Raw genomic sequence first — 22816 nt, 5'->3', positions numbered from 1 at the left:
CTTTCCGCAGCTCCTTTAATTGTTTGTTATTGTTATCACGATTATTCTTTAAAATAAAGTTATATAGTCATTAACGTTATTGAAACTGACAGCTGCTATACAGCTCGTTGAGAAATGAGGTTAAGTTGGTCGCTATAAGCTACTCCCTACGTCCAATGTGTCAGGGCCAACTTCGACCACGTTTTTATTTGAACGCTCGTTATATTTTTTGACTTGAAAGTCGAAAGGTCCAAGTTACAACTAAAATATAACTTGAAATTCCAAGTGAGAAAAATCTGACAAGTCAGAAGTTTTGAGTTACAGCTAGGAAAAATAAAATTCGAGTTTGAAGTCAAGAAAATCCAAGTTATAAATTAGAAAAATCCGATTTATAAATGAGAAAAATTATGAGTTAGTTCTAAAATCAGTTTTAAAGTCAAGTAGTTCAGTGTTACAAATGTAAAAAATATGATTTTAAGTCTGATTTACAAGCTGGAATTTTTGAGTTACAAAAATCCAACTTGCAAGTCAGAAGTTTTAAGTTACAGCTGGGAAAAATGAAATTTTGAGTTTGAAATCAAGAAAATCCAACTTATAAATTAGAAAAATCTTATTTATAAATGAGAAAAATTATTAGTTCTAAAATCACATTTAAAATCAGTAGTGTTACAAATGTAAAAAATATGATTTCAAGACTGATTTACAAGCTGGAATTTTTGAGTTACAAAAATCCAACTTACAAGTCAGAAATTCGAAATTACAAGTTTGGGAAAATGTAATCCAGTTCTAAAATCCGATTTACAAGTCGGAAATTTCAAATTACGAGCATGGAAAAATATTAACCTGAGTTCTAAATCAGCAAAATCCAATTTATTACTTAGAAAAATCTATCAAAAATTAATTGAAGTTTTATAAAGTGGGAAAATGTAATTTGGAGTTTTAAAATCCAATTTATTAGCCCAACGTTCTAAGATAATAGTAGGAAAATGTAATTCAGAGTTTGTTAGAAAAGTCCAACTTATAAATTAGAAAAATCTTAGTCATACATCAGAAAAATGTAACACAGAGTTCTAAAATCGGCTTTACAAGTGTTACAAGTAGGACAATTGTCGTTTTATTAACATTTTAGATTAGATCATCAAACTGACATATTTCTGATTTATAATTCAAAACTATTGTAAGCACAATCAACGACTTTCCAGATATAAGTTTTCAAAACCAAATTCTAAAAAAAATAATAATAATAATCCAGGTACAATAATTTTGTATATTTACTAACAGATACTGGGGCAGCCGATTATAATCGCCCATGGCACATACTTTAGAAATACGTCCCTGCTTGTAAGTCGGGTTTTTCTTTCAGAATTTCAATTTTTCACACTTAGGTTATCCTCACTTAGAACTCGATATTACATTTCTTGGACTTATATGATGGATTACTTAGGATTCAAAATTATACAGGGCATTTCAAAAAGGCACTGCCAAACTTGAGGGGGATATATACAGGTAGAAATTTTTTGCATATAAACCCCTAATCGGAAATGAGCAGTTTTAGCCCTGGAGAAATTGTCCAAAAACGTAATGTTATCTTGTTGATACCAAAAGACTTTGGATATTTAAGTAATTTTTTTTTTAATAAAATGATTTGAAACAAAATAAACACGTTTATCTCTTCTGATAAGTGTTTACCAACTGCATATTCTGCACACAATGTTGGTAAAAATTGATTTTATAAAAGCTCTATTGCACGCATCTAATCTAGCCATGCAATGTCATCTGTGTCAAGCTGCGAGCAATAGCGAAACAAATGAACAGAGCTGTCACATAATAAATGATCGGGGCTAATTGCGTGTTTCACAATTGTTTTGTATGCGACAAAATTTTGCTTCGAAGTTGTTGAAATGAACCAATTTATGTTTGAAGGGTATGCAGACATGCATCTTATGTATGGCGAAGTAAGATGCAACTCTAGAGAAGCTGAGCGCTTTCCCAATTGTCGATAACCTTGCCAAACAACATTTTCATCAATCCATTGTCGGTTAAGAGAAAAAAGCAACCAGATGTAGAAACATCCACAAATTGCAAGGGCGGTGGTCATTGAAGAAGGGGATTTGCATCGAAAAAAAAACAACTATTAGCCGTTTTTTGATCTGTTTTTGCGTTATCCTTAATAAAAATTACTTAAATACCGAAGCCTTTTGCAGTCAATGTAATAACGATACGTTTTTGGACAAAAATTGCTCCAGGGCCAAAACGGGTCATTTCCGACTAGGGGTTTATGTACAAAGAATTTCTTCCGCTCCTCAAGTTTGGCAACACCTTTTTGAAACACCCTGTATTTTTCCCACTTGGAACTTTCAACTTATAAGTTGGATTTTTCTGACTCGGCACTTAATATTACACTTCTCTGACTTATAAAATTAATTATGTATGAATTATTAATTATTATTATTATAAAACGACTTATCCCTTGGAATTTCATTTCTTTGACTTGTAAATCAGATTTTTTTAACCTACAAGACGGATTTCTGTGACAAAAAGAACTCAAGATTATAAGTCGGATTTTTCTGACCTAAAACAATTAACTTTTCTGACTTAGAAGTCAGAATTACGTTTTTTCCCACCTGGATTTTTCCGATTTAGACCTGGGAATGACTTAAATAGGATTTTTCTGACTAGTTGCATAGTACTAAGTTCGATTTGTCTGATTTAGGAAGCAATATTAACATTTCTCAAACACGAACGTCAGAATTTCCCGATGTTATAAATGAACTTTTGTAAGAACTGAAAATCACAAAAATTCATTTAAAACGGCACCGTTACACTAAAACTGTCTCACCTATAATGTTTTATTAGCAAATTAATAAATTAATGTATTTTAAAAAATTTACATATGCAACCACTTTGGAAAATAAATTTACTTACTTCTGGCATCGGAGACCATAATTTGACAGCTGGGTCTATTCCGCTCGAAGCTATGAAGCAGGCACTGGGGTGGGGTTGTATGCAGTTGACTATCGAAACGTCTCCGATTAAAGCCGTCACAATAGACGCGTGTTTCCTTTCCCAAATGAAAATGATACCTTCATCCGATCCCGCACAGATATAGTTGCCATCTTCACCTAAAAACCGATTACCCATTACGTGCAGACAAATTAGACGAAACGATTTGTTTTTTTTTTTACCTAAGAAATTGGCCTCCTTAATGTCGGTTGTCGTATTGCAATGCCCCAAAAACCTCACTTCGTAATCGCGGGAGTCCAGTCTTCGTCTTTGCTCGGCCTCGTCAACCTTCCTCAAGAATCTCTCCTTGTGTTCAGAGTTTTCACTTTCCTTTTCCTTTGGGGGGTTCGAGGCTCTCAGGGATTCTAAGCTTTCGTGTAAACATCTGACCTAAATCGACATTCATATTTATCGGAACAAAAAATTAGTTGGGAAAAAGAAATGATTATTAACTTTGTATCTACCTGGGGACTGTTTGCGTAATCAGAATGGGACGAGCAGAAATGTTCCAACCACCTTTGTGCCTCGTCGGCCCATTTCAGGGCAATTAGGCTTTTCACGAGGCCTATGTAGGCCTGCCTTTGGTCGGGCCAGACTTGCGTGACGTAGAGGTAGTCACGAGCGGCGCTGTACAAATCTCCCGTCCTAGAAAACAAAGTGATGCTTGTAAACCGTCATTTTGGGGACGCCTTACGTTTTTGAAGCACTTGCACATATTTTAACGTTTTACAATTACGAGCAAATCGAAACCTGGTTGTATTTGCAATTTCCATCACAAAAATGTATTATGATAAATCTTCAATTAATCAATTTATGTTTTGGAAAGAATTTTTATGAAAAATTAAATTTTTAAATATTGAAATATTGTAAATAGACCGATCAAATTTAAAAAAATGGGGCTTTTAATAAACAAAAAAAAAAACAAATGCGTGAGCAGGGGCGGCGGAGGGTTAATTTGGGGGGTTGAAAAGTTATGAAAAATTTGATGTCAGACAAAAAAGTATCTAATACAAAAGTTGTAGATCATGCAAAAATTTACAACTTTTGTAGAGGTCATTTTTTAACATAACCTCAAAATTTCCGTGAAAAATGCGAAAAACAGTTTTTTTTCTGATTTTTCGTTTTTTATTTCTCATTTCAACAAAAATAATTCAATTTTGACGAAACTTGGTGATAGTATACCTTTCTCTGTCTTAAATAACTTCAAATTTTTTTAGATAAAAAAATCAAGAAGTTTCTGAGATATTCATTTTTTCCGGCCTGAAACTTTTTTTTTTCAAAGAAAAATTTTACTTAAAAAAATCATCGTACAGAGTTCTGCCGGTAATTATTTTTTCGTTTTGACATATACTAATTTAATTTTAACGAAACTAGGTGAAAGTATACCTTTCTGTCTAAAATAACCACAAATTTTTTCAGATATTCATTTTTTCCGGCCTGAAACTTTTTTTTTCAAAGAAAAATTTTACTTAAAAAAATCATCGTACAGAGTTCTGCCGGTAATTATTTTTTCGTTTTGACATATACTAAAAAAATAATAATGATAATAAAATTTGTAATCACAGTTCAAAAACATGCTGAAAAATGCAAATAAGTAAAAAATGACTTGCAGCAATGAATTTTTCAGTAATTGTTGGTAGTTTGTTTAAATTTAAATTTTTGTACAGTATTTTTTCCATAGGATCGATTAGTGTACTTATTTTTTTTAAAGTTTGATGAATTCATAGATATACAGTGTATCCAAGATAAGGATGGGATAGCATTAGGATCTAGGAAACGGTAAGAGATACGGGGTGGCTCAGATTAGAAAAAAGTTGTGTTTTTTTATACCTAACAATATGCTGTTTAGAAAGTTTTAAAATTCCAGGTAGTTCCGGAGATATCCGGAAAAACCCGAAATTTTGCAAAATTGTTTAATTTTTTCTAGCTTTATTTGAAAACGAATTTTAAAATAAATTACATATTTACAGTGCCACTTTTTTCGCTTTATCCAATGGCGTCAACATTTTTGCAATCTGACGTTTCGTCTTCGAGAGGCCATCATTGGGTTAATTTTTTTAAATACGTCGCTGCTATTTTTATGACAAAATCTTTTTTAATTCTGAATTAGAGGATATTACTATTGTAATCACTTAAAAAGTTTTTAGTTTGTTTTAGCTATAATTTTAAATTTTTCCCGAATATGGCTCTGAACGCTTTCAAAATATCTATTGAATGAAGTCATAACAGTATGAAAGTCAATACCGCACAGAATATCCAACGATTTTTTTACTACTATTAGCAATATTAATTAGAAATAATAAAATATTTCATTCGGGTTTTCGGATTTCGCGTCAACAGTACACTTTGTAGTTAATACTTTGTATTGCTGAAATCTCAAATCATCCAGAGATAATTTATCATTTGTGCATTTGTAATTAATTCGACGATGTTTATAGCAATACTGTACAAAAATAAAGTTTTGGGTCAAACAATGAGACAGTTTTTTTTTATTTTTTTCCGTAGAATTGAATGGTGTAATCAGTTTTTGAATGTATTTTTAATTTAAACAAATCATCAATAACTGAAAAATTCATTGTTGCAAGTAATTTTTTATTTTTTTTGCATTTTTGAGCATGTTTTTGAACTGTTATTACAGATTTTTTTTTTCACCAAAAAGTATGTCAAAACGAAAAAAAATTATTATCGCCTGAACTCCGTATGATGATTTTTTTAAGTAGAATTTTTCTTTGAAAAAAAGTGTTTCAGACCGAAAAAAATGAATCTCAGAAACTGAAAAAAAAAAAATTTGAGGTTATTTAAGACAGAGAAAGGTATACTTTCACCAAGTTTCGTCAAAATTAAATTATTTTTGCGGAAATAAGAAATAAAAAACAAAAAATCAGAAAAAAACTGTTTTTCGCATTTTTCTCGGAAATTTTGAGGTTATGTTAAAAAGTGACCTCTACAAAAGTTGTAGATTTTTGTATGATCTACAACTTTTGTATTGGATACTTTTTTGTTTGACGTCAACTTTCACCAGAAATCCCAATGATACAATTTTTCATAACTTTTCAACCCCCCAAATCAACCCTCCGCCGCCCTTGCTCACGCATTTATTTTTTTTAGGTTTATTATAAGCCCTTTTACCATTTCCTCTTATAAAAGTCCAGGTAACAATTTTTTTTTCTACAAGTGTAATTTGGTTGAACTAAACAACAGAATTAAAGGAAATATCAGCTAATTGACTTTTACGCTTTAAATTAATAAACGGTAAAAAACACAGTAATCCTGAAAGAAGAAATATATTTAACACTAATCAATACTTCAACTTACCACTTTCTCCTGTAACATTTGTACGCCCGTCGCATATAGTAACAGGCACAGTTTTCCTCCGTGAAATCGCTGCTTCTCACTTTACTGACAAACCCGTTCCCCTCCTGCAATTTCAAAACAAATTAAACATCGAAATAGAGACGCTCTTGTCCTCCTACAACTCACCGGATGGCAGCAGCACTTATAAACCGGATTTCTCCTCCTGCCGCTGCTGAACTGCGGTATCTGCAACTCGTTGATGTGCCTGGTGTTGTTGATGTCGAACAGATAGATCTGTTCGCCGCCCATGTTGACCAACATCTCCGAACCGGCGGTATTGAAGGATATGTAGGTCGCGGCCAGCTTAAAGTTGGTGATGCTGGCGTTCTCCACCGCCAGGTGGCCCGCGGCGTAATACTGAACACAGTTGGGGTCCATCGGCTCTCTTTCCGATGACTTTTGGAAGTCGCCTTGGCTAGTCTGAAAAGAGGCATTATTACCCACGGCAAGCCAATTTTTAGTGGCAATTATAAGCATATTTTGCTCCCCATTTTCTCCAGGGTTCATTTTTCAGACCGAAAGGCATTCACTCGAATTGATAGTGACCTATGACAGTTGAAAAAACTGTTGCATTTCAATAAGAGAAAATTTGAAGCTTGAAAAAGGTTACTTTCAATCTAAGAGCAGCTCACCTGTCCCAACGTCAACGTTTTCAGCATTCTCCGATCGTACAACCTGATGTAACAATCGTTCGCACCCACCGCAATGTAATACGGCTTCGTCGGATTCACAGCGATACACTTAACCTCTCCGAAATTGTTGCTCAAGTCCACAAGCACTTTCGTCTGAGACTGTCGGGAGCATTCGTGTTGCTCTCTTAAATCGTATTGGCTAAAAAGTAGGAGGGTAATTTAACGTTCCATTTTAAAAACAAGACAAAATTACATGACTAGTCCGTCCTCTGCAGCCGACCAAAACAGTGTAGGCTCGATAGGAGACGTGGCTAAACGTTTCACACGATTAACGTGACAACTACATTCGAGCAGAGGCGGGCATTTCGCTATAGCACCCGGGATCGACTGGACGAGGACTCTGCAATCTCCAGCAGCTGTAGCTATCTCATTGCTTCCAAGAAACTTGAAAACAATTAATGCATAACTTTAGATTATAATAAATAATACATTACGATACAAAACACTACTTTAGTTTTAGTTTACAAAAATACGTAACTCGACACCGCCAAATAATATATAAAAATTTATTCAAAAAGCAAAATTCCAGTCTATAACACTTTAAGGGAGTCAAAAATAACAAATTCTGCAAATACACGTCAATACTATCTTATTGCAGTACCATAACGACAAAAAGTCAGGTTGATTAAAGAAAAAAATTAAAAGAATATCATAGATACGTAATTAACCTAATCTTAGGTTAGATTAGGTTACCTAACCTACCCCAACTTAACCTAAAGGAACCTAATCTAAGCCAACATAAAACAGAAAAACAAATATCACATGATTGCTGATGGAACAGAAAATTATAGATATTATTTAGTTTTTAATACCACGAAATAAACCATCCTCACCTAAAAGTATCTATACATGTTCAAAGTTTAAGGTGGTGAAAGAAAAATTTTTTGTTGGATGTCTTACGATTGCCCTAAAATGTGATAGAATCCAAAATTTATTAGAGAAACAAATATTACTTTAATCCTTGAAAAATAGTTGTTTTTTAATACAGCTCATTTTTAATAGATATAAGCATTGTTCTTACCTTTACAGAAAATATATTGCCAATATGATGTGTAGGGATGACTTGCAACTGTCTATGCCTAAACGGGTCCCAAAGTATAACGTTTGTGTCATCTGAACCAGACGCCAAATGTCTAAACAAAATAATTATCCATATTTACGTTCATCATGAGATCAATATTAAATCAAACATACTTTCCATCCGGGGTCCATTGAAGGCAATTAACACAACCTTGGTGGCCTTCTAGTTCATATTCCAGCCCTAACCTTTTAATCAAACTGTCTGTGAATTGAGAGTGTTGTTTGAAGAACTTTGAAGCCTCAGCACTGTTCTCTCTATATTGCAACAGCTTTAGGATATCGCGTTTATTTTTCCATTTTCTCAGTTTACTCTCCATCTAGACAAATTTTAGTAAAACGAAAGTTGACATGCTGGAAGCTATTAGAGATTATTTGCTACTTACGGTTTGTTTTTTCGTTCTTGATGATGTTAAAACATATTTCTTCGAAACAGGGATCTGATGTAACTGTAGTCCCTTTCAACAATTTTATGTAAATCTTTTGAAAACGTCAAAATCCATTTGTTTTTGTTCTAAAGATTAACCAGAGCAATCAGCAAAAAAGTGGTGTTTTTTTAATTTTATAAAAATATGTTTACCGTACTGCGTACTGACAGATTGACTTTTATAAATTGCTGAGGTTGGCAAAACGGATATGAAAAAACAAAAGAGTGGAAAGAGGAAATGACGTATAGTACTTTAGGGATGTTCTGTGTATAGGACTTAACAGTGGCACCATTGATGTTTGATGTTTGTTTACTTCTACCTAACCCTAGAAAAATGACAGATCTAAATATAAAAATTGTTTTTAATAACTTATCTCCGACTGTGAATGATATGAAAACCATATGTAGAATATGTATGACACATCTCCAAAATAATGGAATTTTAATATTTCAGTCAGGAGGTCAAGATGTATCAAATAAGATCAAGGCATTTGCTTCGATAGAGGTATATTTTTCCTACTTTTGTTATTTTGTACTAATAATTACGTATAGGTCGTAGAGGGAGATGGATTACCTTCTTCTGTTTGTAAAATTTGTCTTGAACTATTAGAAAAAGCTTATTTATTAAAAAAGCAATGTGAAGAATCGGACAAGGTTCTAAGAAGCTACTTGTCAAATTCAAATAAAATTTTTAACTATGACCCAGACTGTGATATAAACGAAGTTGAGAGTGTTGATGATGTCGATGGCTGCAATTCAGTGGAATCCATCAATGGGAATGAAGTTATAAAAGAAAAACAAAACATAATAAGTAGAACGTTAAACAAACTAGACCCAACAGAATTAAAATGTGATAATTGCTCAAGCACCTTTCAGAAATTAAACCAATTAAAACTACACATGCGAGTGCATAGAAAAAAAAACGTCAATTGTAAAACTTGTCTGAAATCGTTTAATTCTTCATATGAATTAACACAGCACAATAAGTTGCAACACGGTAGTTTTCATAAGAGAAAAATTGAAGAAACAACACACTTGTGTTCGGTTTGCCAAGAAAAGTTCTCAGATAATGCTGCTCTAATAGACCATATGCTTGTAAAACATACAGAGAAAAGAGTGAATGTATCCGATAAATCTCGAGAATTAATCTGCAACATTTGTAATAAAACCTATTTGAACCACAGAAACTTGACGGCTCATATGGGGACTCACACGGGCAATAAACCATTCCAGTGCAACATCTGTGAGAAACGCTTTACTCAAGGGCGAGCCTTTGCCTGCCACATGAGAACCCATTCTGACATAATCGAAAAACCATATAAATGCAACGTTTGCGAAAAGGAGTTTGCAAAGGAATCTCAGTTAACCGTCCACATAAAAAAACATAGCGGCCAGTCACATACCTGTACAATTTGTGGAAAAAGCTACAGCAACTCTGGTAAAATCCATGTAAGTAATTGCGTTTATTCCAAAAAAATATAAATATTTTTTAGGAAATTTAAAGGGTCACATGAGGTTACACACTGGCGATAAGCCTTATACATGTCACATTTGCCATCGCAAGTTTGCCCAAAGCAACGCTCACTCCTATCACATGAAAACTCATTTCGGGGAGAAACCGTTTTCCTGTGACATCTGCTCAAAAATGTTCACGACCAACGGACAACTTATCAATCATCGACGATTACATACAGGTAATAGGAAACTATCTACCTTTGTCATACAATTAAATATTGTATTTTAGGTGAAAGACCATTCGCTTGTACAATGTGCCCTAAAAGATTTACACAGAAATTCGCGTGTACGATTCACATTATGACCCACACTGGAGACAAGCCACATCTCTGCAGTATTTGCGGTAAAAAATACTCCCAAGGTAGCCAACTTGCGGAACACATGAGGGTACACAACGGTAAGTATGTTCGTAGCTGGCACAACTCTATTAATAATTTTTATCAATAATTTTGAATGGGGGTCATATTTATACAGAGCTTATCTTTAGAAACATCATGTTTGTTTTCTTTTATTCCATTGTGGAAACTATTTTTTTTTTAATCATTTTTCCTACCCCGCCATTAGCTACCGTCATTGTGAAATCTCAACTTTCTTGATTCATATACATGTCTTTTCATGATATCACACAGAAATTTAACAATGAAGACACACAAACATGCTGAACAAATATTTCAAGCAGAAAGTAGTGAAATTTGCCGAATTAATGTTACCCGTTTGTTTTTTTGTCCACCTAGCTCCCTGTTGTCATCAGTTGGATTGATTATGTAGTTCATGTCAAAAATCACTGACATTAAGATTCACACACTAAACACAGTGCTTTTAAAAAATAGGAACAAATACTTTTTATTAAAAACTTGAAATTTTTATTTATTTATTACAGCATTGACGAAAGTCTTTCGGCCTTCGGCCTGTCTAATTCTAATGTGTATCTTCCTTGTTATTGGTTGTTTAATAGAAGGGCCATTTTGCAGTCGGTAGTTTTGGACTCTTCGATTTTTGTGGAACTTTAGGATGAATCTACTTTGAATTTTATGAGAACCGTGTTTTTTTGCTTTTCCAAAAAACGTTTTTGGAGCTTTGTGGCCCTATGTCAAAGTTTATATTGTGATAGCGTTATTCCAAAAATGAAAATGCATATTTTTTTCAAGGGATTTTGAATTGGATCAAAATGACGGCTCCTTGAAAAAAATATACATATTCATTTTCGGAATAATGCCGTCACAATGTAAATTTTGACATGGCGCCACAGAGCTCCAAACATTTTTTTTGGAAAAACAAAAAAATCGTAGAGGTCGATTTTGCTCGTTGAATCCAAATGGAAACTACCAGTAATAAAAAAGACGAAATGTCTCCATCGTCTTGATTTTGATCGCACTAAATGACGTCATGAATTAGCGTAGCCATTTAAAAAATTAATTATTAATTAACAACCTTTTAAGTGTTTTGCTCTGACTTTAATTTTCAATTTATCAGATTTGACATAATGTTTGAATATTTAAAGTATTATGGTTTTTCGGGTTGTTGTACTGTGATCTATGTACCTTGTCGTTGCCAGTTGCAACTTCGATACTGTTTTCTGCTTCAAGTTTTCGTGAACTGCTGCAACTGTCTCATCTTCATATTATAATAAATAAAATGTTGCAGCATCAGAAATATTGAAAAAATTTCTTTTCAGGTGAAACACTGCAGTGTAACGTTTGTGGGAAGGCTTACACCACCACGGGAAACCTCGCCGCGCACATGCGTACCCACACGGGCATCAAACCCCACGTTTGCGACGTGTGTAACAAAGCATTCTACGTTCCCAACAAACTGGCTAAGCATAAACGCACTCACACGGGAGACAGGAAATACAGCTGCAACGATTGTTCTAAGAAGTTCATGTCTTTGGAATCGTTAAAAATCCATTCTAGGACTCATTCGGGTGAACGTCCTTATCCTTGTCACTACTGCGATAAGAGTTTTATTAGCGGATCCCATCGTACCGCCCATTTGAAAACTCACGTTGAGATAAAGTCCCACGTTTGCAGAGTGTGCTCTGTCAGTTTTGAGAGTTCTGCTGAAGCAGAGGCGCATCAGGCTGTGTGTAGCAAATCTGTGAGGGACGCTTTCACAAATTTGAGCGGAGAATTTCTATAACTGAAATTCTATACAAAGTCAGGTAAATATTTTTTGTTTTACGTCCACCTTTTCCTTACAAGCTTGCCATTTATGTTTTAAGTCGTAAAGGGGATAATTTCTAGCCATATTTTCATGTTTTATTGTAAAATATATATAGAGCACTAGTTGTACAAAATATTTTTACATGAAAATCAACATTTAATAGTTAAAAATTATGTAGAATTAATTTACTATATACTTACATGTACATCATATTTATGTGTTTACAAACTTGGAGAGAATTTTTCAATGGTAGATAGGATGCATTTTCAATAATCAGAATTGTTGAAATTGTAAAACAACAGTTAAAATTAATGATAATCAAAATTATTAAAACTTATTGAGAACGTCTGGAATCGTCGCTGACATACATACTTCAAGAAAAGAGGTGCATAGTTGTGGCCATAAATGGCGTGTCTCTGATTTTTGTCGCACTAAACAGCTCCTTGATTTATTTTTCAATTGACCTCTTCAACTTTGTAAACACACAACACAAAATTTACATGATCTCTGAATAAAATTATTCATCCTAATATTTCACTTAGTTTTATTCAAGTCAATCTAAACAAATCACAAAATAAATCTTCTAGTATCTTAACTATCTTAATAGTACTCTGGAGCTTTACAACATGGGAAAAGACATAAAATACCCGTAATGATCTCTAAAACGCACAATCCTAGTTGGATGGTACAAATTATGTATTCAAATCTTAAAACTTCGCTTTGCCAAATCATCAAATAAACCACACCGAGCACTGATGGGATTGTCAACATTATTGCTAATACGACCGGCCAATCTGTAACAGAATTTATTATGACCATTCTCTATACAACGCATACGCACATACTTTTTTCCGTAAGGTTTCCTCTTCTTGCTAATATAACCCTGAACACCTCTATTACACACACAGCCATTAATATACCAAAGTCTGTAGAGAAATGATGTTCACTGCTGAAGTTAACATATTTCACGATGTTCATTCCTACTTCACAAACGGCAAATAATCCAAAGTAATATGAATTCAAATAAAGTAGCACCTCAAAAGTTAATGACGTGTTCATTACGTTGTTAACTAAACTATAATTGTTTGTATTGAAAGACTCCGTCAGGGTAGTGTGTGGTAAGTACAGCTTTTAGTGTTACATTTGGATGATTTGGATCAATAAACGAAATGGAGCGCGTATTTCAATTCTAAGGTGGCGCCACATATGCGATACAAAGTGCCTAATAGGCACCTGAACTATGCATCAGTTATTAACTTTATCGTCTTGAAACATAAAAATATTAAAATACTAGTTGTTTTCTGTGATCTGTGATAGTTGTGTTTGAGACATTGGAAGAAGAAGTAGAAAAGTTTAAACAACAATTATAACCTATAATTTTGTTTTTACGTTTAAAGTAATATGGAATACGCCCATTAGACAACTATTTTTAATGATTTTATAATGGAAAAGAGTAATATTTCGGATATAAATTCTCAACACGACTTATATCTACAAGAAATTGAAGGAATAGATGATTACTGGGGTCCTACTTTTAGGTTTATAATGGAAATGAATATATTTGCATGATTTTAAATTAACTTCCTTCCAGGGCAATTTTTGACAATGACGAACATGTAGAATTTAAAAAGAAATTAGAGGATAGAATAAAACATCATGACAAAGATATCGAAAGGCTTTGCAATGTTTACTATCAAGGTTTCATTGAATCCGTTAGAGAATTATTGGAGGTCAGGTCGCAGTCCAATAAATTGAATGTAAGGAAGTTATTAATATAAATATTTTCCTTTTATTTGAGTCATGCTTCTAGAACCAAGTGGTTAATTTGGATAAACAAGTCCATGTCTCAGCAGAAGGTATTTGCAAATCGGCCTCGGATTTGCTACAAGCGAGAAAGGTACAAAGTAACATTGCAGTCGTTATTGCTCAGTTGAATCTATGCTTGCCCGTATTTACTACATACTCAAAGCTACAAAAGCAAATATCTGAAAAACGCTATTATCCGGCTCTCAAAACGCTTGAAGAACTGGAACATTTGCATTTGCCACATGTTGCGAACTACCGATTTTCTCATCAGCTGCAGCAAAATATTCCAAAGTAAGGAAAGTAAATTCGTTTTATTTATTTTCTTAATATAATTTGTTCAGGTATCGTGAAAAAATTGAGGCGGCCTCCATGTCGGATCTGAAAGATTTTCTTGAGAATATTAGGAAGTTTTCGCCGAAGATTGGAGAGGTTGCCATGAGACATGTAAGTATTCACAATTTTCAAATAATTTTAATTGAATTTTTGATATTTGTAGACTAGTGAGCAGTTAGCTAGTGATCCAACCGTCATCGGTAGAAAAAAGAAAAGGGTTGCACCACAACCACCAGGTAGCTGTCTATTGTGTTTTATAAATGTTTATTTTTAGATTAACAACTACTTCTAATTCTTAGGCCATTTCTCTGAAGAAGATTTAAGCGCTCAAGAATTAATCGACTTCTCTCCGATTTATAGAGGACTTCACATAGCGCACGTTCTTGGTAGATCTTCTACTTTCGAAACTTATTACAGAGCTGAGAGGACAAAACAAGCCAGATTAGTGTTGCAACCACCTACGAATATGGTACGTAAAAATCACGTAAAATCCTCAAAATTGACTTAATTTTTTCTAGCACGAGTCAGAAGAAAGCTACCAATTATATATCTACGCAGTCCTAGGATTCTTCATTTTGGAAGATCACGTTCTTAACACTGGAAGGGGATTAATAACAAAAGCCTTTCTCGAAGACATGTGGTCTATGGCACTGACGAAAATTGTAACTGCTCTACAAACTCACTCAGTAAAAATAATTTTCTTTTTCGTATCAAATGCAGCAAATTTGATTTTCAGGCGTACTGCACGGACGCGACCTTAATCTTAAGAATAAAAGATTTGATAATGCTGTTCTGTACGACGTTGAGGAACTACGGTTATTCCGTGAAACCCCTATGGGAGTTGGTGAGGGAGCTGCGGGATCATTACACTGAAGTTTTGATGCAAAGGTGGGTGCAAGTCTTCAGGGAGATTCTATCGAAGGAAGATTTTCAGCCCATAAAGGTAATTATTTACGAGAAGTGTAAAAAAAACAGAACAAACTTGATTTTTTAGGTACACGATCAAGAAGAATTCGATCATATCCTGTCGTCTTTTCCTTGGGACGCAGATTTACCCGACGATGTTACGTTCCCGCACAGTTTTCCATTTTCTAGCATGGTTCCGAAAGTTTATCAACAAGTGAAGGAATTTATATACGCCTGTTTGAAGTTTTCCGAAGATTTAAATTTGAGGTAATGATACGGATTTTAATTATTCGAAACTTTGGAAAGGTCCATCGTTTTTAATTTTTTTATGGTTAGCAAATTTTGAATTTCAATTCAATTTGAAATTTTGAATTTGGATTGAAATTTGGAGTTTGGGACATGATGTTTTATAATCAAACTCGAGTTTTTTACTTGAAATTTCTAGTGTTAACTTGTATTTTCGTATTTCCAAATTAAAACTTCGAGTTTGGTCTTGGAATTTTAAATTTGAATCTACATTTTCATTTTAGTAAATAAAAATTATATTTACCTTTCTACACTTCCTCATGCAAAAATTGCAAAAAAATGCATTTTTTTTCTTGGATTTCTCGTCGACAGCTTAGCAACTATTCGTTTTTAGACAAAAATGGAAGAGGAAAAAAAGTTTTGTAATTAAATTTTGAACAAGATAGAGTTAGTTGCAATTCGAAAAAATAATTATTGTTGTTGCAAAAATCAGAAAAATCATTTAAAAAATTGCAAAATATGCTCGTTTATTTATCAATTTTTTTCAGACTCTTGAATAATACCTAGGATCTTCATACCTTTCTCAATTAAACTTCTTGGTGCATAGAATCATCACACCAAATTTCATCCAATTCGGTTCCATAGTTTTTACATAATAATTGTTTAATTTTTTTTTTATTAAAAAATTTTCAAAATCAAATTTCTAAAAATCTAAAGCCTTTGAATACTTAAAAATTTCCCCACAAAAAGAAGAGCTCTCAAGCTTTAAAATGGTTTTTGAAAAATTCAAATTGGACGATTTGGTGAGCTGTGGTGATTTGAAACATTTTTGCAATTTTCACGCTTATAAACAATTGCAATAATTTAATGTTTTTTTCAAATTTTTTTTTAACTCCGATCTGAATTCTCGATTTCAAAACTGCGACGCTTGGAAAAATTTCAATTATCTCGGCTCTTAACGGACCAATTTCGATGATTTTTTCTTTAGATCGATGTCTCGCAACTTAAAAAATTCAATTATCATATTTTCAACTACCTTTTATTATTAAACAACTGAAAATTGACATTTTAATTATTGTATATTTTAATTATTTTTTCGTTTATCGAAGCTTTTTAAAATATAAATTGTATTCATGGTTATAAAAAATTGAAAAGAAAACGAAATAGATTGTGATAATACTGATGAGGCATGTGAAAAATCACCAACTTGTAAAAGATTTAGATTAGATTAAATGTCAATAAAAATTTAAATAAATATTTTAAAATTTGAAAAATCATGAAAAGTGTGTATTGTTTATTGAAGTATCCAAGAGTTTCTTATACTTTTTTTATATAAATAAAAAATAAATTTTAGATAAATATTTTAAAAATAAATGAAAGAATTAAAATTATAATTATTCACAATTTATGTGAGTAATAATATTTGAAAGATTTTTAGAAATTTATCGTACAATTAAAAATTAATACCAATTTTCAGTTGTTTATTTAAATAATTATTGTTTTAACAATTTTATAATGTTTAAACAAACTTACAAGTATTACCTAGTGCAACATGCAAAAATTTTGGTCGTGAATATATTAACATAGTAAATAAATAAACATAATAAATTAATCATATTTTAAAGTAACTGTTTATCGGCATGTCAAACGTCCGACAATTAATAATAAAAGGTAGTTGAAAATATGATAATTGAATTTTTTAAGTTGCAAGACATCGATTTAAAAAATGAATCATCGAAATTGGTTCATTAGAAGCTGAGATAAGTGAAATTTTTCCGTGCGTCGCAGTTTTGAACTCGAGAATTAATATCGGAGTAGCTGTGTGTTTGTTCACCTCATTGATTTCACGTGGTCTTAAATATCTTTGAGTGACATTTTAAATGGGACGCCCGTGATTGCAAATTTTGAAAATTTATATCTGGAAAGTACTCGGAATGACAAACCTATTAGTTAAAAAAACAGCCCTTATACCCTTATAGTATTGCTGTAAATAAGGGTTAACTTTAATGGGCTATTACTCCGAAAATAATGGGCGGATCATCAGGTTTTTTTTTAATACTCGTCTTTCCGAGTACTTTCAAACCATATTCTAAAATTAAAAAAAAATTGAAAAAAAAAACATTAAATTATTGCAATTGTTTGAAAGCGTGAAAATTGCGAAAATGTTTAAACAATCACCATGGCTCACCTAATCTTCCTATTTGAATTTTTCAAAAATCATTTTAAAGCTTGAGAGCTCTTCTTTTTGTGGTGAAATTTTCAAGTATTCAAAGGCTTTAGATTTTTAGAAATTTGATTTTGAAAATTTTTTATTAAAAAAAAATTAAACAATTACTATGTAAAAACTATGGAACCGAATTGGATGAAATTTGGTGTGATGATTCTATGCACTAAGAATTTAATTGGGAAAAGTATGAAGATCCTAGGTATTATTCAAGAGTCTGAAAAAAATTGATAAATAAACGAGCATATTTTGCAATTTTTTAAATGATTTTTCTGATTTTTGCAACAACAATAATTATTTTTTCGAATTGCAACTAACTCTATCTTGTTCAAAATTTAATTACAAAACTTTTTTTCCTCTTCCATTTTTGTCTAAAACGAATAGTTGCCAAGTTGTCGACTAGAAATCCAAGAAAAAAATGAATTTTTTTGCAATTTCTTATACTTTTTTGCAATAACAATTAAGCCCACGTTTTTTTTTTATTTGCATAGAAAAATTATCATTTCCGATGTTATTTAGAAGCCCTTAAAGAAAAAATCTCCGATCATATGCCTTTTACACAAGTATACACTTTTTAAAACAGATACCGCCTGGACTAGTATTCTTAAAGTAATTTTCTATTGGCAGTCAAGTGGAAGTCGACGAAATGATTAGAAAATCGATGAATCTACTTCTCACCAGAACTTTCAGCGGCTGCCTATCGTCCACATTTAGAAGTCCACACGTTAACTTACAGGAAATAATACAAATCATCGTGGACACTGGTTACTTAGAGGAGGCCAACGTGTATTTGGATCAATTTATTTCGAATATCACCGGGTAAAGCTTTTTTTTGGGCTTTACTTGCTTTTTAAATAGCTTTTAATCTTTTATCTCTTAGGGAAGAGTCTAGGGTGGTAACGACCGGTGTGGTGCAAAGCCAACCGGCCATGTTCCGGGTCGCCAGAGAGGACGCCGTCAGACAGATATGCGAGAAACTGAAGCAGAAGATAGACGAGTTTTTGGAGTTGGAAAATTATGACTGGTTGCTCGTCGAACCCAAAGGACACGCTTCCAGTTATATTTCGGACCTCATCGCGTTTTTACAGACGACGTTTCAAAGCTTCACGAACATACCGGTAAGTATTTATTTGCAATGGACTTATTTGTTTACAAATTTCGTTGTGAAAAACGATTTTTTTACCTTTAATCTAACGCATCATAAATCAGTACAGTGAGACCTAAAATAAATGTAATAAAAGGAAGGCGGAACATTCTTGGCCGTTTTGGCGCCCTGTTGTCATATCTCATCAGATGGATTGATATTATGTAGCCCTCCTAAACTTGGCCAGCGTCATAGGTCGTTGACACTGAGAATGGAACTAAATTGCTTTAAAAAACAGTAACAAGTACTTTTTATTAAAAACTTGAAATGATTTTAAAACATAAATAAATTTTACTTGCAATTAGTAACGTAGGAATTTTTAGCCAGAGGCGGCTCAGATAGCTTGTAAGTCGGCTTGCGAGCACATCGCCAACTCCTTGTTTGCCATGTTGATGAACGACGAGATCAAGCAGATCTCCATGGGAGCCTTGAACCAACTTAATCTGGATCTTCTTCAGTGTGAACGTAAGGCTTAAAACGAAGTTTCGTGTGTATGAACCGTTTTTTAGCTCTTACGTTTTAGTTTTCGCAGCCTCGGAACCCGTGAAGGGTTTGCAGGAGGACGCGCTTCTTTCTTATTTCGGGAAGTTGAGGGAAATATTGGACCTGTTAATTTCCTGGGACTGGCCCACGTACTTTCACGATTACGCCCAAGAAACCAGTAAATACAAGAAGGTCAATCCGGAGATAGCCATTGTGCTGTTAGAAAAGTGAGTAATGCATAGAATTAAGGACGCAATTTGGGTATAAAAAACTCATAACGCGGTTGATTAATCTCTCACCATACAACAGTAAAGACATTTTGCTAAATGCGTCAATTTTGTGGTTTTATCAAAAGTTATAAACATGATCCTCAAACTGAAGAGTTCTGTATTGGAATTCTACCTGTATAGTCTTTCCGAAGTCAGTTGAACATCCAAAAAAACGTCTGGTAATAAAATTTTATGAGTTTCATAGGCGTCCCTAAAAAAATTTTCTGCTAAAGGTAAAATATTATAATAATTTGTACATAATGTGTAGAAAATTTTTATTATATGTTCGTTTGACAACAACATATTTTAATTATTTATGTCGTCAAACAATTTTATTATATTGGTGGTAAATTTCGTTTTGTTCCCTTTCAAAAGGTCTCCAAAATGCCATGTTGTGATAATATTAGTAAACAAAATATCCCTCTTATTTCTCCCTTTCGCAATTGTAATATGAATGATTGATAGAAGGTGCATAAATTAATAAAATAAAATTGCCCGATTCACACCAAATTCCGCATTGCTGCACTGCACTGCTGGGCAATTTATCAGCCACTTGTCGTCTGCTGTGATTTATTGCCCAGTAGCCCAATGTAACTGTGATTGTTTTCCTTTGCCCGCACTCGCGTTCTTCAACTGAGCGTATACATTTCTATCACCTCAACGTTTAGTTCGCCCAGACCTGTATATGGGTATGGCTAAATAAATATGGGAACAAGTTTTTCAAATATTTCAATGCCGAGTTGCTGCGTCAGCGACCGAACCTGGTACATACCATCAATCTGTTGGTTCTTCAATTGACATCGGAAAAACTATAGTAGTGTGACTGCTTTTATTATTCATTTTACTTTTGAATCTGCAAATGTATAACTTAAAAATCGGATAATTCCATTTAGGTCAGTTATACAGTGTCCACAAGAAAGTTTGCATTTATAAAAAAATACTAGTGTCTTGTAAATTCTTTTTGTCTCACGATTGTGTGCCAAAAATATTTTTACTTACATTTATGAGAAAAAATATATACTCATATCTATATATTTTTGAAATTTCATTCTTGTTCCTAAAACTATTGTTGCTATTTTCTTGATTTATATTATAATTATATATATATATATATAAGAACGTTAAATTTTTAGAAAAGTTTGAAAGTTTTTTGTGCATTAAAAGTTGTTCAAAATCATAAAGAAATTTGAATTGTTTCGAAAAAAAATTACCTCAACTTGAATTATTTAATTCAACTAATATTCCGCTCAATGTCCAATATAATTGCGAGGTTCATTTTTGTTGTTGTTGCAATTAACTTTACAACCTTCCTGGAATATCTTTCAGACACTTTTCAATATTTTAAATAGTTATGGTTTTTTTTATTTTGCTCCTTTATTAATTTTGAAAAAAAATATAAACAAGGTGTTTGTAAATAAGTGCGAAATATTTGGTTGGTGGTTGCCGAAGCTATTTTGTGAAACAAAGTTCATATAAACGTAGATTGAAATATGCTTTGTTTCTGAGATATCGAGTGTATCTAAATTTAAGATTTTAGTTTATTTTTATTAATTATTTCAATGAGTTTTAAACATATTGACTCGAAGTTTGAAAAACGTTTTGGAAGGATAAATGCGCATTTTTTGGGGAGATCTAAATATTTCTACTTGCACCAGTGACGTTCGTGCGAGAATACCACAACCTTTTTTAATAAAAAAAATAGTATGCCACTGAATTTTTCCTGTTTTATATTTTTTTAAAAATCCTCCAATTCTGAATGAAATCTATCTTTTCAATTTTTTTCATAGGATGCACCTTTTTTGAGGAAAAAAAATAAAACATTTTATTCCAAGTTGTGTATTTTTAATTTCTATTGATACATTATCTAGTAGGTTGCTATCAATATTTCTAAATAAAATACAGCCATCAAATTTCGAGTCAATATCTTAAAAATTCTGAGATAATTAATAAAAATAAATAAAAAATTAAAATTTAAACACTGTATCTCGGAAACGAAGCATATTTCGACCTACGCTTATATATAAACTTTTTTTCACAAAATAACTTCGGCAACCACCCCTTAAAATATTTCGCACTTATTTACAAACACCCTGTATATTACAATCAAAAACAAAAAATTCTATTTTGTGGAACAAAACTTTTTCCGTGTTTACTAGAAAAACTTTTTTGAAGTTTATGCAATATTTTTCATATGACATGAATAAATTCTCGTTTTGTTTATGATGCATCGAATTATTATTGAAACGCGTTATGTAATTTGTGTTTTAAAGAAAGATTATTTTTATTTCTTTTTTTGCAAAAACTGACACATTTAGAAAAGAATTTAATGAGACCGCACGAAAAATACTTCGTAAAAGACATTGTAAATTTATGTTAATTTTATTTTTTAAGTACCATTACAATTTTTAGATAAAACCCCAAGTCACTGTCGGTAATGTGAAAACTATAAAATACATCTATAGGCAGTTGTAGGTGAATGTTATGAACCAGTAATTTACTTGATTTGTCGCCTTAAGACGTTAACTTGCAAGTTCAGATTTTTTTTATTTCATTTCTTTAAGGTTGAAAGAAGGTGATAAGAAGACTATGTTTACTGTCCTGAAGAAGAGCGAAAGAGACAAAAAGAAGTTATTGGAAACCGTACTAAAACAATTAAGGCAATTGTCCCAAATACCTCCAGGAAAATAATACCTCGTAAAAAGATTATTTATCAGAATTTATTTATTTTATACAAGTATTGTTTATTTTTATTACAGTAGGATGTATTATATATGTAATTATGATTATTTCAGTAGTATTTTTTTTTAATTTCGACGTGTTTAAAAAATAAATTCTTTACACGATCACGAAGTTTGTCTTCCTTCTCTAAACAAAAAATGTACAATTTTAAGATTTCAGATTTATTTAAATACCTTGAACTAGAAGAATCGTTCCTAAAAAAACTGAAAACGTGACTTTTCTTCTGCATCTTTTTTATTCTGGAAAAATAGTGTAATCGAATGGTATATGTACAAGTGACGATATGCTCCATCTACAGTCAAAATACTCATTTGTCTTTTGTGTATATTTAAAATAAATAAATTGCGGAATTGGCGTTTTTTTTTTTTTAATCAATAAAATCGGTTAAGAAAAGTTTAATGTATCATCGAATCGTAACTTTATACTGTAAAATCCAAAATTGTCTATGAAAACAAG

At 32.4% G+C, this 22816-nt stretch overlaps 4 protein-coding genes across 4 annotated transcripts in view; 2 read left to right on the top strand and 2 right to left on the bottom strand.

The window, feature by feature from the left end:
- Positions 1–8697, bottom strand: part of LOC108915202 (WD and tetratricopeptide repeats protein 1) — a 16325-nt gene extending 7628 nt beyond the window's left edge. Inside the window, exons 1-10 of the mRNA XM_018721177.1 lie at positions 8492–8697; positions 8223–8425; positions 8050–8161; positions 7222–7412; positions 6969–7167; positions 6463–6756; positions 6298–6401; positions 3447–3627; positions 3165–3372; positions 2905–3101 (exon numbers count right to left, since the gene is read on the bottom strand). Coding sequence (XP_018576693.1) covers positions 2905–3101; positions 3165–3372; positions 3447–3627; positions 6298–6401; positions 6463–6756; positions 6969–7167; positions 7222–7412; positions 8050–8161; positions 8223–8425 — 1689 coding nt within the window. The 5' untranslated portion in view covers positions 8492–8697. The remainder of the gene's footprint in view (positions 1–2904; positions 3102–3164; positions 3373–3446; positions 3628–6297; positions 6402–6462; positions 6757–6968; positions 7168–7221; positions 7413–8049; positions 8162–8222; positions 8426–8491) is intronic.
- Positions 8698–8896: 199 nt separating this feature from the next.
- On the top strand, positions 8897–12742 carry LOC108915203 (gastrula zinc finger protein XlCGF57.1-like). The gene is made up of 5 exons (XM_018721178.1): positions 8897–9037; positions 9085–9970; positions 10026–10226; positions 10277–10444; positions 11723–12742. Exons 1-5 carry the CDS (start codon positions 8924–8926, stop codon positions 12184–12186), a joined length of 1833 nt encoding a protein of 610 aa, XP_018576694.1. The 5' UTR covers positions 8897–8923; the 3' UTR covers positions 12187–12742.
- Positions 12743–12799: 57 nt separating this feature from the next.
- LOC108915208 (transmembrane protein 80-like) lies at positions 12800–13275 on the bottom strand. The gene is made up of 2 exons (XM_018721184.2): positions 13056–13275; positions 12800–13004 (listed from the first exon to the last, which is right to left on the bottom strand). The coding sequence occupies exons 1-2, from the start codon at positions 13267–13269 to the stop codon at positions 12811–12813; spliced, it is 408 nt and encodes a 135-aa protein (XP_018576700.1). The 5' UTR covers positions 13270–13275; the 3' UTR covers positions 12800–12810.
- A 273-nt stretch (positions 13276–13548) lies between these two features.
- Positions 13549–22467, top strand: LOC108915199 (exocyst complex component 6). The gene is made up of 14 exons (XM_018721173.2): positions 13549–13748; positions 13802–13967; positions 14021–14307; positions 14358–14460; positions 14513–14585; positions 14649–14818; positions 14868–15035; positions 15086–15292; positions 15344–15522; positions 18353–18544; positions 18606–18843; positions 19193–19334; positions 19393–19579; positions 22183–22467. Exons 1-14 carry the CDS (start codon positions 13654–13656, stop codon positions 22307–22309), a joined length of 2334 nt encoding a protein of 777 aa, XP_018576689.1. The 5' UTR covers positions 13549–13653; the 3' UTR covers positions 22310–22467.
- The last annotated feature ends 349 nt before the right edge of the window (positions 22468–22816 follow it).

The sequence above is a fragment of the Anoplophora glabripennis genome, unplaced genomic scaffold, assembly GCF_000390285.2.
Source record: "Anoplophora glabripennis isolate ALB-LARVAE unplaced genomic scaffold, Agla_2.0 scaffold941, whole genome shotgun sequence".
NCBI lineage: Eukaryota > Metazoa > Arthropoda > Insecta > Coleoptera > Cerambycidae > Anoplophora > Anoplophora glabripennis.
Note: the sequence above shows the minus strand (reverse complement) of the source record. Positions and strands in the feature narration are given on the sequence as shown.